We start from the raw sequence: 16,632 nt of genomic DNA, 5'->3' as shown, positions 1-16,632 counted from the left end.
ATGCAGTGGAACCAGATTGCTAGGGTTTAATATCACAAATGCTGCAAACAGGAACATTCTGTTCAGTATGACTCAGGGTGAGGGTATCAGTGTTTCAGGTCTAGAAAGCAGTAATGGTGGTAAACATGGCACAGTTCACACATCACAGTAAACCATAGCAAATGGTATCCCATGAATACACCTTTCTGGGCTGCTGTCTCCTCCCATTACTAAGGTAAGGTAAATGATCCCAGACGGTTAAGTCCGGTCAAAGGCGACTATGGGGTTGCAGTGCTCATCTCGCTTTCAGGCCGAGGGAGCCGGCATTTGTCCACAGACAGCTTTCCAGGTCATGTGGCCAGCATGACTTAACCGCTTCTGGAGCAACAGAATACCGTGATGGAAACCAGAGTTCATGGAAACGCCATTTACCTTCCCACCACAGCGGTATCTATTTATCTACTTGCACTGGTGTGCTTTTGAACTGCTAGGTTGGTAGGAGCTGGGACAGAGCAACAGGAGTGCACTCCATCACGGGGATTCAAACCGCCGACCATCCGACTGGCAACCCCTGAGGCTCAGTGGTTTAGGCCACAGCCCCACCAGTGTCCCTTTCTCACTAGTGTATGGAGGGAACAAACCATGATCTGGTAAGCCAAGAACAAACCTTGGTTTCAGACTGTGGTTTGAGGGAAACAAATCAGTATCCCTGGTTCATATATGCTGCTAAGCCAGGGATCATGCTTTCTTTTTTCCCCAGGATGACTAGAGGGGAACAAAGTGGCCGTGATAAACTTCTGTGACCATATAATGCAGTTTGTATTTTATTGGTAAACTGTTATCTGTGGTTCACTGTGACATATGAACAAGGCCAGAAACAAATGACAGCAGTTTAAAAAAACTAAGTCACAAGGAGGAAAATGCACACAAACAGAAAATGTGGAGAGGAAACAGACATACTGTTGATGTTATCAGAAAGATAGAGGAAAAGCAAAAATCTGTGGGATACAGTTATTTTGGAATATAGATTGTATAGAAATAATTGTAAAGGGCTGATTGGGGAAGATTTGCTTTTGTCTGCCGAAGAAGGAAATTAGGAAAACTGATGTAAGAATCACTGTGGGCGGAAATACTGAGTCAAAATGTAGTTTAGGAGCAGGGTCATACTATCTTCCCTGACAAAAACTGACCATGGTCTTGAGATGGGAAAAAGGAATTGGGAGAAGCAGACAAAGAAGAAAGTGTTATAATAACGGGTAACTTCTGTTTTTCGCACGTTGTGTGGGTAAAGCTATGTTTAGGCAATGACAAAGAAACAAAACTTCTAAATACAATAAATGGCTACCTCTTGGAAATATTAACTGAGCTGAGCAAAGAAGAGACAACACTTGATTTAATCCTGAATGGAGACCAAGACTTTGTGTGGGACATTCTATGGGCATGGGATACACATTTCCTGTCTTACTCCGTATTTCAATTATTCTTTTACTTATTTATTGTAAGCTGCCCAGAGAATTTTATAACGCCATAATTAAGTAACTAAAATGTTAAGTACTGATGGGAAAGTGACCAAATGCCACCGAATTCAATATGTCTTGCAAGCAGAAAGTTGCCCAGAGGGTCGAGGAGAATAAATTCCAAGGACGGAAACTTTTTATCAAAAATTGCTCCCCACAAGATCGTGCTTGAACTGACTCACAACATATCAAACATATTCAGAAAGAATGGCCATCACTTAGTGTTAGAACAACTGCTTCCCACACAAAAAGTCACAGGTTCAATCCCCAGTAACTCCTGGGAAAGATAAACCAACCTATTTAAATAAATACAAATAAACTCTGCTATCCACTTCAACAGCTCAAAACCAAGCAAGAAGCTGTCTCCTGTGGCAACTCTGGGAGCAGAGAGGATGCTAGACATGAGGGACCCTTGATTTTATCCAGCATGGCTGCTCTAATGTAAAAAATATCACAGAGGTCGGATCTTTGACACAGGATTGAAATAGTCTATGGAAAGATGGATGCTAAGCCTCACCCAAGAAATTAAACAGCTTTTCTCCATTCTCTCTGCTGATGTCAGATAAGCAGATGAACAGGAGTTGCAATCCCCTCTTAACAGGTTTTCCATGTACATTTTGTATTTTTTTAAAAAAAAATCTTCCCAAAATGGTTTTGGCTTTGCTTCATAATTTAGCACCCTCACTGTAGCTCTTGTTTAATTCATCCAGCGGCCTCAGGTTCCGTTTCCACCAACTACTGAAACACTTTCAAGTTTTAAGCCTTCCCCAAATGCGACTCGTATCCTTTTGTGCTTTTTCCTGAGCCGCTGATGGGTACGAAGATGTAGCAAAAAACACAAGTCACGCCATCAGTCACATGTTCACTACCCCCCCCGTCAAATTCATTTCCATCACAACCCTCGCCTCCCATCAACGATTCATAAGACTTGCGAACTTCACTACATGTCTACTCAGAAGTTAAGTCCTATTAAGTTTGACGGGCCTTACTCCCAGGTAAGCGTTCAGAATATTGCAGTCTAAACCTGCAGGGCAATCCTTAACCGTAGATGAAATTGCAAGGGTATACTCACATGAAGCCTCGAAACCTGCTTAAGTCGTTATTCGGCTCCTCGCATTCAATTAGGCTAGTAAACTTCAACGGGTCAAATTCAGAGTCCTGGAGCAAAGGAAATAACAGAAGCAAGCCGTTAGCAAAAAGCTTAACATGCACAATTTGTTTTAGGGACGGTGCCATCTGCCCGCCCATTGGACCTTTGGTTTGATCCAGAATAGCTGCTCTTCATTATGATCCTCTGATATTTATACCGCTTTCCCATATTCCCCATCACAATAAAGGCAAGCGACTTATCAATAAAATATCACATTGATTCTATAAACAACCTGTTTGGGATTAACCAGTAAAGATGGATGGGGTGACCTGTGACTCTTTCTGATGTTGTTGAGACTCCAACTCCCATCAACCCCCAGCCATCATGGCCAATGGTCAAGGATGATGAGAGCTGTAGTCCAGCAACATGCGGTGGGGAGAGGGGAGGAAAAGGTTGGCACACCTGCTGTAAAAGAAATTGATCTGTAAAGCACCACTTTTTACAGACAAGAAGGTACACAACTTCACCATTTATTTGCTCCTGTCCTTATAAGCGGTGATATGGCTGCATTATTTTTTTTAAGGATTCGCCATGGAAAGAGACAGGAGGAAGCTGTTCCAGTTGTAGTTCCCCTTTGCCAGCTTTGACTGAGTAAGCAAGGAAGCAAAACCTGTGTGGCTACTTTGCACATTATACAGTAGAAGCACTAACGCGTACCCACAAGTACCCAATCCTGCTCGCTCCCTGCCGTAAAGCCACATTCAAAATAAAAACAACCGCCACCATTATTTCTGGTTTCTGAAAAATGTCCAGGCAGGCTGAAAACGTTTAAGATTATCGCTGGCAGGTTTCAAGTTCAAGCAAAAAGACAAAGTGCAATCTGGGAGAATATAAATCAATACGTTGTCAATTATGGGAATGTTAATACAAGCTTTTTGAAAATATAATCAGGGTTTCTTAATTGCTTCATGCTAGCTCAGATAAATTAATCCTGTACAGTAAATTAGGCACATACAGTAGGATGCATCTTACCTAATTAACATTTAAAATTCTCCTTGATTCCTTAACTAATTAGGCTCAAGCTGGCTTTGGCACCGTCTGCATATCCCGAACACTTACCCGTTATTATAAGGTTTTATCATTGGACTTTCACAGCAGAGCAAATACCTCTTTTGTTTAAACATGGAGATTTAAATACTCCATTCTTTCGGCAGCAATCATGCTAATTAAGAGCCTTTCTGCATGATCAGGTTTCTTTCTGTGTGCTGGTGGGGCGGGCGGGCGGAAGGTTTGCCCACAGAAAATGTTCAGTTGTTTTCAACTTTGTTCCACACAGTTCTGATGGTTACTCTGAAGGTTGCACTTCTATTGAGAGAAAATTCCAAGAGGGCCAAAGCATAACATTTGGTACGTAGGGAAATGTGCTATTTCCCATAGATAAGGCATTATTTGGTCTTGCAAATGATGGTCTTGCAAAACAGCTGTCTTCTGACTCAGATTCCTTTGTATATTTGTTCACTCATGCTTCAATTCTGTTGTCTTCTGGTATTAATCAGTACATTATTATTTTTTTGGGTAAGTTTCTCATAGTTTTACATGTGATGGAGCACGATGAATATCACATGTTTTGTCTGCATAATTCTATGTATAAATAACAACACTGGTATTGTACACGGTACAAAACATATATTTTTATGGTTGTATTACATTATCATCAATTTATTAATCACTTTCTAAGCAACCATCTCAAGGTTATTACACATAGTTTTATGCACTTCCAAGACTGAATGTGTATGTGTTTTTATATGCACAAACAGCCAAGAACTACACTGTTACATTTGGAGAACTGTGAAGGCCACTGAACTACAAAAATCAAGTTCGTAAACTTAAAGTGCAGATCTGGTTAATTTGGTGTCCCTTGTAATTCCTGTGTGGGTGCAGTTATGCAAGTATCATGGGTGTCTATTTGAGAGTATTTCTTGCATCAATACCGATGGAGGGGAGGGATACAGCTTCTTCCTGAATTCCTGCATCATTTTCTGCATCTTACAAGTTACGGTTGGTTCATGGGCCTGTTTGAGTCCAAGGTTTTCTGAATGACTTGAAAAAGAGCAAGCTGTTGTCTTTTGAACTGCGCCTGGGTGGAATTTGCATGATGTCTTTGCACTTTTTGGCTAACAGCCTGAGCTCCTCAGAATCATAGAATTGTAGAGTTAGAAGGGAACTTTGAGGGTCATCTAGTCCAACCCCCACAGGAGTCCTAACTAAAGTATTCATGACAGATGGTCATCTAGCTTCTGGTTAATAACCTCCTATGAAGGAGAGTCCACTACATCCCAACCGAGTCTGTTCCACTTTCGAACAGTTCTTCCTGGCTTTAAGTTGGAATCTCCTTTCTTGTAACTTGAATTGACTGGTTTGTGCCCTACCCTTTGGAGCAGCCGGAAACAAGCGTACTTGGAGGAAGGGTGGAAATAAAAGCGATAGGTATGTGTATAGATATGCATCTGTATGTGTGTGTGTGCATGGCTATATAGATGTATAATTAGGTAAAGGTAAAGGGACCCCTGACTATTAGGTCCAGTCGTGACCGACCCTGGGGTTGCGGCGCTCATCTTGCTTTACTGGCTGAGGGAGCCGGTGTACAGCTTCCGGGTCATGTGGCCAGCATGACTAAGCCGCTTCTGGCGAACCAGAGCAGCACACGGAAACGCCGTTTACCTTCCCGCCTGAGCGGTACCTATTTATCTACTTGCACTTTGACGTGCTTTTGAACTGCTAGGTTGGCAGGAACAGGGACCGAGTAACGGGAGCTCACCCCGTCGTGGGGATTCGAACTGCCGACCTTCTGATCAGCAAGTCCTAGGCTCTGTGGTTTAACCCACAGCGCCACTCGCGTCCCTTATGTATAGTTAGGTGCTTATAATTCTCCCCCAAACATTCCTATTAGCAACGCCCCCCTTTTTTGCATGCAGTTAACGCAAGAACATTGACACGGCAAGGCTCCTTGCTGCAGTATGATGACAAACAAAGCAGAGCATCACTCTGATCAGTGTGAACTTGCATTTGTGCTTGCAAAGCAGCAAGCACTGGCTAATGTACTTGCTCACTCATTGATGAATAAGAACCCCCCTGTCAAAACAGTGTCAGCATTCTGTATCCGAATGGTAGGCAAAGAGCGCTTTCATTTCTCGAAGAAAGGTGGAAATCCAATTTCAGTCGTTTGGGATGGAGCTCCCTTCTCCCTTTCCTGGACTCCCCCTGTAATTGGATTCTCTCACCCTCAGATGGCCTCGTGGATGCATTTTAACGTAATTTATAACAGATCGCAACCACGTAATCAACAGAACTGAAGGCCTTTCGTTCCCAGATGAGCTGATGTATGACAATTACGAGGCAAAGAGAGAGAGAGAACATTTTACAATGCCGATAAGTGAACCCAATGTAATTGCTTTCCTTGGGCCCTGACAGTTTTCTTTTGCAAGGAAGACTTCGTCTCTAGATAGCACACTGATATAAATATATATGTATATAAGAGAGTTGCCCTTTGTTGGCATGTGTTCCTGGGAGAAAGGATGCGCAGCAGCTCTGAAGCTCACAAGTGGCGTCGAACATAATATATCTATCCGGCGCCGGGATCAGTCTCTTGTTTGCTGAGTTCAGCAACCGCAATGAGCCTTCTGTTTGATTAGACTGGCCTTCAGAAGGAGGACTCTCTGCTCTCTCAGGGGTTTCCTCTTAAACATTTGTCAAAAGTATTAAGACATTACTTGCCCCCCCCCTTTTACAAAAAGTGCTGAACGAAAAGCTGAGATGAGATAAAGTAGTTGCTGCTAACTCAGGCACTTCCTCGCTCTCCAAGGTAATAGAGATTAAAAAAACCTTCGCCCTTCCCTACAACTAAGATGAAGCAGGTACAAAGCTAACTTTTTCTCTTTTCACTAAGCAAATAGGATTATGTATAAATGTTAACTCAGTGGGAGGGGGAATTCCTTTAAAAAGGGAGAGAGAGAGAGAGAGAGAGAGAGAGAGAGAGAGAAAATAATCCTCTGCCACACCTGTGAAAATAAATTCTCAAATACTCCATTCCAGATGTCCTGTGCATTCAGCATTCATTCTGATCGCTTGGTTGCACCAATGTCATCTTCCCAGTACATTTCCCCAACACTTTCTTTATCGCCAAAAAAATTAAAAATAATAAAAATTCTGATCTTAAGGGGGAGTGGTTTTGGTGCACAAGACCTTCAAGTCAAGTTTGAACGTGAAACCTAAATTTGGTGGTGTGTGATTGAATCCCACCTTACAGGCAGAGGGGGGCACCCCCCAATTTTACAAGGAGGGGGTTGGGCCCCCTCAATATTGTGCAGCCTATGGTGGGCTCCACTGGGCCTACCTGCAGCTACGATAGACCCCACCAGGCCTTCCTAAGGCTGCGACAGGCTCTGGCAGGCCTTCCCATGGCCCTGGCTGGCCTACCTGTGACCACAGTGGGCTCTGTTGGGACTCCTCCCATCACATGACATCACACACGTGTTACGTGCGTGACATCACACACACTGGGCCTTCCTAAAGTTGGGTGGAACCCGGCCCGTTTGCCACCCTAAAATGGGGACAGTCTAGAAGTGCCCACAGCAGTTTGCAGAGCTGTGCAGCCAAGCAGCAAGACAGAATTTTTTTCTCTTCAAGTAACAATGCATTGAATTTAGATTTCCTGGAGATACTTTGGAATCTCAATGGAAAGATTCCTATGGTGATAGTTACGCAGTGTGGCCAAATAGTTAAAGCTGCTATGATCTAGGTCAGGCATCCCCAAACCTGGCCCTTCAGATGTGTTGGGACTACAATTCCCATCATCCCTGGTCCTGTTAGCTAGGGATGATGGGAGTTGTAGTCCAAAAACAGCTGGATGACCGAGATTGGGGATGCCTGATCTAGGTGGCAATGTGGGTTTAGTAGGAAGAATGTCAGACTTGAACTATGATGGGGAACCAAGTTCAGATTCCTCCAAACCATAATTTTTTTCCTCTTGGTTTGGGCAAGACACACCCATTGCCATCTATAAAATGGGACTATTTAACAAATTACTTCACAAGTTTATTCCAGGGATGAGCGAGAGCTGCTGTAAAGTGTCAGACACATTCCAAATCGCTATAGGAAACACAGCTAGTTGGGGGAGAAGGAAGGAGGTTCAGATGTTTCTGACAAAATCTTGAGTGAAAAGAACATTTCACATTCTTTGCTAATTTGCTTTTGAGCTTTTGGCCTCTCTGTGTAACCATGAAATGATGTTCTTGAATCTACTAGCTCATTAGTTTTCATACAGTCATAACAAGGGATGGAGCATAATTTTGATTCCGTACGTATCTAAATCTCTCAAATGTGCACATTCCAAAACATGAAAATCGAAACACAGCTATCCTTCAAAATTTGCACATATCCAAATGTTGCAATTCTACAATTAACGTTTACAAAAATGCTTATAAATGCAATATAAAAAATGGAATAAAAACACATAAAAATGAAGATGCCAGTGAAAATAATCTACAAACATGCATTGTATTATGGGAAACTGCTTGTAAAAATTGTACATTCATTCATGTTGTGTGTATGCTGCTTTTCCACACACACACAAATGCTCAAAGCAGCTTACAACAAAGACATTTCAAAACCAAAAACAAGGCATTTCAAAACCAAACAGTGCGAAAAGAATTTCCTAATAACACGGCAAAACAAAACAGCGAATATAATAACATACAAAAAGCAACATTTCAGATCTATAAATATAATAAGATTATGTAAACAACATCCAACAAAGTAACAAGAAAACTTTTCCTAGAAAAACCCCTCCCATGTTGCACACATTCCATTAGTTGCAACTGCATATGAAAATGTGTTTGTTAGGAAAAAATCTCACTATAATGCTTACAAATTTTTGTGCGGATTTCTTTTTAAAATCCAAATACTGCTGCAAAATGTGGGGAGCTGAATTTAAAACGGGGGAAATTGAGATACTATGAGAACTGAAATCGAAATATCTTTCCATCCCTAGGATTTGCAAAGTTGCCACACACACAGAATTGCATGAAGTTCACCAATCAAATCTTCAGCATTAGCATGAAAGTGGGACAGAGTGGACAAATTTTACATATGACTACCACTAACTTCAAATCCTCATTTACCCCCTTGTCAGTGTAAGCACCTTGTGCCTTCATTCTTAACAGGCAAGATGAAATAGACCAAGACTCTGTCTCTGCATTATCTTATACATGGAACCCCCTTCTGGGGGCTTCTGACCCCTACAAGTATAGTCTGCCCCTCCCCCAAGGTCTGAAGGACAGTGGACCGGCCCCCTGCTGAAAAAGTTTGCTGACCCCTGTATAATGTCATAGGAAAAAAATACTGCATTTATGGCAGTAGGTGAACGATTTGAACAGAAACATCATGGAAGTAAGGATGGGAAGTCAAAATGTTAAGGGAATATTGTACTGAAATGGAAAGGAATTTGTGAAATTGTTTGAAAATCAATAAAAAAACATGGGGGGGGGGCGGAGGAGGAAAGAAAACCGCTTGGCTTTGCCTAGCTTGCCAGTCACACTCCACCCCAATTAGTACTACAGTACAGTAGAACCTTGGTTTCCGAACAGCTTAGTTCTCGAATGTTTTGGCTCCCGAACGCTGGAAACTCGGAAGTGAGTGTTCCGGTTTGTGGACTCTTTTTGGAAGCTGAATGTCCAACAGGGCTTCCGTGGCTTCTGTTTGACTGCAGGACCTTCCTGCAGTCAATCAGAAGCCGCACTTTGGTTTGCGAACGTTTTGGAAGTCAAACGGACTTCCAGAACGGATTCCGTTTGATTCCCAAGGGACGACTGTATTTACAGCAGGCTGCCGAATCCTTAGGGCAGCAAGTCATACAGAAAATTGTGCATACGTCCTGCATTCTCTTTTCTACAGCGTGCCCTATAGATGTTGGGTTGCGACTCCCATTTGCCCTCTGCTCTTGGCCATGCAAGCTGGGAGGGAGGGCACCCTGTTGGCCACCCTTGCGCTAAACATTATCCAGCTCCTCTTGCATTCAAGTCGCAGCAAAGGTTTCCAGTTCTCTCTGCCTAAGCCCGTGAAAGATGGACCCATGTGTTTTCAGTATTACAGGGCAGCTGGCCTGGCCGCCACACCCTCAGTAATTGCTTATGGAATGTTTTATGCGAGCTGGAAATATTTTGTCAGCCACGCCAGGAAGAGCAGCAGGGCTGATCTATTCCCTGCTTGCTCCAGTCAGGTTTCATAAGAATGATTTATAGTGTTTTGAAAACTTTAACCTATACCGGTGGAAAATATTTACATCCCTAGTTCTCTGCAGTATATAAAAATAAAGATATCACAATATTTTCTTAAATACACATACACACACCCAACTGATTGTGGCAATGCTGTGCAGCTGAAACCCCACTGACTTCACTGGGATTTAAAGAGCTGACAGTGTTCAAGAACATGTGGCCTCTCTCTGAAGGCTGTTGGAGGGCCTGCCGGTGACCCAAAGCAGAGTTTTTAAAGCTAGTGGCAAGCTCTAAGTGTATATTTGGACAAATTTGATTTAGGAGAGGCTTCTGTGGGGAAAATATGTTTGAATTTGTGCCAGTTCTGTCTCTCCACAGCCGGCTAATGAGAGCAAAATGTGTACATTGTTCTAGCTCCTTCAGACTGCTGCTCCCTTGGTTCTATAAACTCATTCTCAGAGCCCCCTACCCTACCCTATAAAAAGCATTATTTGGAACAGTTATTTGCATGACCCGCAATGTAAGATACAGTGGTACCTCAGGTTAAGTACTTAATTCGTTCCAGAGGTCCGTACTTAACCTGAAACTGTTCTTAACCTGAAGCACCACTTTAGCTAAAGGGCCTCCTCCTGCTGCCGTGCCACCAGAGCACGATTTCTGTTCTCATCCTGAAGCAAAGTTCTTAACCTGAAGCACTATTTCTGGGTTAGCGGAGTCTGTAACCTGAAGTGTATGTAACCTGAAGTATATGTAACCTGGGGTACCACTGTAATAGCAGGACAGAATTCAGAACAGTAGCAATTATGTGCTTATTTACTTAAGCTAAAACGGTTTGTTAATTCATTCAACTTGATCCAGTAATACAAAATTGAGGGGGGCTGCATGCCACCAGACCCCTCTGCCTGCGGAGTCCCTAGGTACCACCCGCCACTGCCAGGTGCGCAATCATGCTCATATTTTGGCTCCACACAAACCTTATCACCTTTGCTTCAACATGGACATCAAAACTGTGGACATCTAGCCGCCTAACAGCACTAGCTTCAGAATAAGGTTGCATAGAAGCCTAGGCCAGTTGCTTGTGCTTGGGTTCTTCTTTGCAGACAACCACCATGACCCACGGGCACTTGAAGATGGGGCCAGGAGCACAGCCCCACTCCCTAGTATATCCCTTCATTGTGAGTAATATGTGAAGGGTCTCGAACAAAGCAACATTCTGATCTCACCAAAGCCCCTCCACTCAGGCAAAAGTCACATTGAACACTATTGTATTTTGGTTCTGCTCATATAACTGCTTCACAGTCTACCTTTTCCAAATGAGTGTCTTTGAACTTGTTCTACTCTATAAATATCCCGTCTGCATTCTTCAAATTTCTGCTATTCATTAGAATTTGTTCTCATGTTCCCTGAACATTCAACTGTTCATTTCACTTATTTCCACAGCCTAACGTCAGTGCTTAAGACTTTCCCTTCGCAGGGAGAACACCCCGTGGGCTGTAACTGTCTGAGTCAGACCTGAGTGTGACTCTGAAGATGAACTAGTCAGTGCAGTTCCTGAAAAGGAATAATTTCCACACATATAATATTGAGCAGATTATAATAAAACCAATTGTTTAATTAAGGAACGCTCGTCTCTTGAAGATCATGGTTCTAGCAGCCTAGTAACGAGCTTCTTCTAAGAACATACTCCTGTTAATAAATTTCTAAAATCAAAGCGGTTTGGTGAAATGGCTAGGGCAGGCACAGGAAACCAGTGGTCTTCCAGATGTTGTCGTACTCTTAACACATCTGGAGGGCCACAGGTCTTTCACAACTGGGTTAGAGTGATGAACTAGGAAGCCTGAGTTTTGATCGCCATCCAGTAGGTCAGTGTTTCCCAAACTTAGGTCTCCAGCTGTTTTGAAACTACGATTTCCATCACTCTCCTGAGCATTGGTCCTGCTAGCTAGGGACGATGGGAGTTGTAGTCCAAAAACAGCTGGAAACCCAAGTTTAGGAAATGCTGCACCATAGGCGCCAACTCCTAGGGGCCGAGGGGTCTTGGGGATCCCCCAATAAAATATTTGAGGGGGCCATCCCCCACCAAGTTGGTGGCCATTGCCATTCAAATGGTGTGAATGAATAGCATCATGTGATTAATTATGCAAGGTGGGGCTAATCTGCCCCCCATTATTTTATTCAAGTTGGCACCCCTGTACTGCACTTAGCAGTCACTATCTCTTAGCCTAACCTACCTCACAGGGTTGTTGTGAGATTAAAATGAGGGTGGAGAGAAACACCTACATTATCTCAAGCTTCTTGAAGGAAAAATGGGGTACGAATGGGGTAATTAAATAAGTAAAATACAGAAACAAGCTTTAGTAAGTTTAGTTATTCATCTCTGTCCTCTTTACCTCCCTCATTTCTCTCATATATATATATATATATATATATATATATATATGCACCTGTGTTTATTTGAATGAAAACTGGCTGCAGGTGCAGTGGTGCAGTTCAGTGCTTCCACAGAACAAGGTTCTTAAATAGCATCTCTCTTGCCTGTGTCTCTTCAGAGAACCCCTTTGGATCCAAGCACAATAATTCCCAATGCTTTCTCTCTCAGTTTTGGAACCCTCTAGTAACAGTCTGCAAATGGCTATACTTGCAGGCTACTTCACAGTTTGAGGTCCCCTGTCCCCCCACCTCGACACATGCTACATTGTTAGGAAAGCTGATTTCCCCACAACGGTGCTTTCAAACAAATGCTCCCCCCCCCATATTAATATTTTGCTGGAAGCTGCCCAGAGTGGCTAGGGAAACCCAGCCAGATGGGAGGGGTATGTATAAATAAATAAATACATAAATAAATAAATTTATATTTTATATTTTTATTTTTATTGTTATTATTATTAGCGAAGCCTAACGTTGGGTGTAGGTGATACAGGTTCAATATAGGCCAACTGTATGTGCAAATGGGCCCTAAATCCTGGGGCTTTTTTATTAGGGTTTTGTTTTTTCTTGTGGGTGTCTCCTCATATTCTTAATCTTTTTTATTATTATTATTAAAAAAACTTTTAAAACAGAGTTGATTCTGTTCATGCTAAATTAAACCATTTCTAAATATTTCCTTACATAACTAACTTGAAATAAAGGCTACTTGTTAACTATGGTTCTTTTTTGTTTTGTTTTGTTGGAACTTCGGCTCCTCGCCCCCCCCAAAAAAATATTCTTGGCGAGGTAAGGAAAGAGAGCTGTAAACTCAGCTCCCCAGCAACAGCACTTCAAAAATTGACTGGACTCCAGAACATCAGATCCTTAAACTGCAATTATGCACATAATATCTCTCTCTCCCCCTCCCCCCTCAATTTCTTTGAGTGGTCTCTTATTTGCAAACCTACCAGGCAGGCAAAGTTGTACACAATATTTATATATTCAAATGGAATTTTCTGAGAGGTTGGAGAACTGGCCAGTACAGTTTATGAAATTAAAACTGTGCCTGGCATCAGTGACTACTTTCATTGGTTGAGTATCAACAAGGGACATGTAATTACAGGCAGCAAACTTCGCTAGGAAAAAGATTAGATCTGTTTCTGACGGAGAAACTATATTTATTAGCATCCCAGCAGCGCACTGTAACAATCGCATCCGCAGGATTCCACAAATGAATCGATAAAATCAAGGCAGGCCAGAAACAAGCATGGATTCGCATTACTGAAAGAAAACTGTTTTTCCTCACGCCACTGTAGTTTTCCTCTCTGTGAGGAACTATTATGGCTTCTCTGTACTCACCAGCCCTTACAGAAAAATGAGGAATTTTTCATTAAAACACAACATTTGCTTCACAACAAACAAAGCCATCTGACCTGACTGGTTTTTAAACTGGGTTGATTATTGGCCCATCATCTTGATTTGGTTTTTGTGAATGATGATTATGATTGGCTGTATGCTAGGTTTCACAGTGTGACCAGACTGTGGCTTACCGTTCAGCAGGGTACACAACAAAAGCATTCACACACAAGCAGGGTTATAATCGGTGCTTTTTTCCTAGAAAAACAGGTTCCGGTACTCACCATGAAGTTGTTGCAGTCAGTGCCACATTTTTTAACAACAACAGAACGAGCTGCCGGTACTGTGTACCCTTGATTACCCTCTGAAAAAAAGCACTGGTTATGATGTTTTTAATTTGATGGGTCGGATCCAGACATCATCTTCTGTTGACAGGCCCCTTCCATTTGCAGACAGCTTAGGATCCAGGGGAGGGATCCCATTGTGGAAGGGGGAATGTGACTTTTGCCAATTTCCCCCTCCTCCTGCAGGTAAAGGATAAAGGTAAAGGATGCCTGGACGGTTAAGCGCTTATCTCGCTTCAGGCCAAGGGAGCTGGCGTTTGTCCACAGAAAGCTTTCCAGGTCATGACTAAACCGCTTCTGGCGCAATGGGACACAGTGACGGAAACCAGCGCACACAGAAAAAACCGTTTATCTTCACACCGCAGTGGTACCTATTTATCTACTTGCACTGGTGAGCTTTCGAACTGCTAGGTTGGCAGGAGCCACGACAGAGCAACAGGAGCTCACTCCATCATGGGGATTCAAACCACCAACCTTCTGATCGGCAAGCCCAAAAGGTTCAGTGGTTTGGACCACAGTGTCACCCACAGTTCTACCTCCGACACCTCATAATACTCAACAGTGTGGGGAGATGCTCCTACTAGCAGGACTGAAGTCTGGATCCAACCCATAAAACACATTTTGAATGTTCAAAACACTGAACTTGAATAATCTCAGTAATCCTAACAACAGTCCTTTAACTCAAGTCAGTATTACAATTTTTTAATATTACAAACAGGAGACACAAAGAGAAAGGGCTGCTTGCCTAATTCGTGCCACCAAAGAGATTTGAACCAAAGGCTTAGCTTTTAGGTTTCCCTCCCCATTGTATCTTCATTTTAATTTTTCTATTTGTGCATGCATTTATATTGGTTATACTTACTACTTTTGTTGTACTTTATATCTATATATACTCAAAGAAGGCCTATTAATATTTTTATTATGTGTTTTAACACCCTTCATCATAAGATCTCAGGGTGGTTCACAGAAAAAAACACAGTATAGAAACAAGTAAGTAATTAAAACAAAACAGCAAAACAATGACAACACACCCGCATCCCACAGACACATTTAAAAGGCTGCAGAATATTAATCAGCCAAAGGCCTAACCCAGGCATGTTCATTAATGTCAGTGGGTCTTTTAAGTAAAACTTTATTGAATACCGCTCATTCTACCCAAGACTCAGCTTTTCTATACATGTTATGACACTGGCGATTTGCAGGAAGGTTTCACACTCTCTGCTGGATCTCTCTCTCTCTTTTTAAATGCATTTATTCATTGCGTTTAGACTATGTAAGCTTGCGGAACAATAAATATCTATTTAGAAGATAGACCATAATCTCCGGTTGCCAGTAAAGGCGCTGCTGATTAGGTGATGTACTTCTTCAGATTTTGGGCTTAGTAAATCCTTAAGCTCCACACTCTTGTGTGTGTATGCGCATGTGTGAAATTGGTTTGGTGTATGAAAAATCCTTAGCCAGAGGGAGGCCAATTCTGAAAAAGACAAAACTAGCAATAAGGGTGACGTTGAAACTTGGTAGAACGACAGTGTTGAGGCAGCCCAACTACTTACTGCCAGTATGGACCCTGGTTGTTGTTTAGTCGTATTGGAGCCTCAGCTTCACGATCTGTCCTTCGAGTGAGCACTCAGGGCTGATTTCCTTCAGAATGGAGAGGTTTGATCTTCTTGCAGTCCATGGGACTCTCAAGAGTCTCCTCCAGCACCATAATTCAAAAGCATCAATTCTTCGGCGATCAGCCTTCTTTATGGTCCAGTTCTCACTTCCATACATCACTACTGGGAAAACCATAGCTTTAACTATACGGACCTTTGTTGGCAAGGCGATGTCTCTGCTTTTTAAGATGCTGTCTAGGTTTGCCACCGCCTTTCTCCCAAGGAGCAGGCGTCTTTTAATTTCGTGTCTGCTGTCACCATCTGCAGTGATCATGGAGCCCAAGAAAGTAAAATCTCTCACTGCCTCCATTTCTTCCCCTTCTATTATATGAAATAGAGCTGGGCAATGTATCGATGCCTTGTCCAAAACCGGTTTCAAGTCCACATCACAATAACGGTTTCAGAATATATGACCAGGAAATATGTAATGAACAGTGTTCACAACTCCAGGGGTCAATGAGATCGCTGTCTGCTGCCTTCCATGTGGCAGGAAGGCGAAGAGAGAGAGATGCTCCCTCTGGCTGGCTGTGTTCTTACGAATCAATCCGACTGCATTTATGTAATTCTAGATACAAGTGAAAGTTTTAATATTTATAACTGCTTGGCCAAATACGTAAATATATATTGCATTCCCTGCTCAGACCTGTATCTCCAGTGACTCTCGGAAGTGCTTATTAACCTGATTGAAGGGTCATCTCTTTCTTGAAAACATTAGAGACAAAGGCTAACGGTTTAATAGTTTTCTAAGCACTTGAGCTGGTGCCCTTCGAGTGTAATGAATGCAGCAGCCCTGTGACAAACTCTTTGATATCTTAAATGGGGGGGTTCTTCTAAAAACCACGCTGCCCCTTGACTTGTGATAGGCCATGTGACCAAACATGACTGCTATAGGACGCAGCATAATAGATTCTTTTGTTTCCTCGTGAAACAACATTCCTAGGTCTGTGATGTTCGCCAAAGCAAGTTGTGGCCACGTAAGCAGCGTAACGGCCCTTTCCCGATATTCAGCTG

General features: G+C 42.5%; 1 protein-coding gene across 1 annotated transcript in view; it reads right to left on the bottom strand.

The window, feature by feature from the left end:
- Positions 1-16,632, bottom strand: part of ATP10A (ATPase phospholipid transporting 10A (putative)) — a 124,143-nt gene that overhangs the window by 48,811 nt on the left and 58,700 nt on the right. Inside the window, exon 4 of the mRNA XM_079972429.1 lies at positions 2,569-2,654. Coding sequence (XP_079828555.1) covers positions 2,569-2,654 — 86 coding nt within the window. The remainder of the gene's footprint in view (positions 1-2,568; positions 2,655-16,632) is intronic.

The sequence above is a fragment of the Podarcis cretensis genome, assembly GCF_951804945.1.
Source record: "Podarcis cretensis genome assembly, chromosome: 4".
NCBI classification, from domain to species: domain Eukaryota; kingdom Metazoa; phylum Chordata; class Lepidosauria; order Squamata; family Lacertidae; genus Podarcis; species Podarcis cretensis.
The sequence above is the reverse complement of the archived record's forward strand: the minus strand, read 5'-3'. Positions and strand labels throughout refer to the sequence as shown.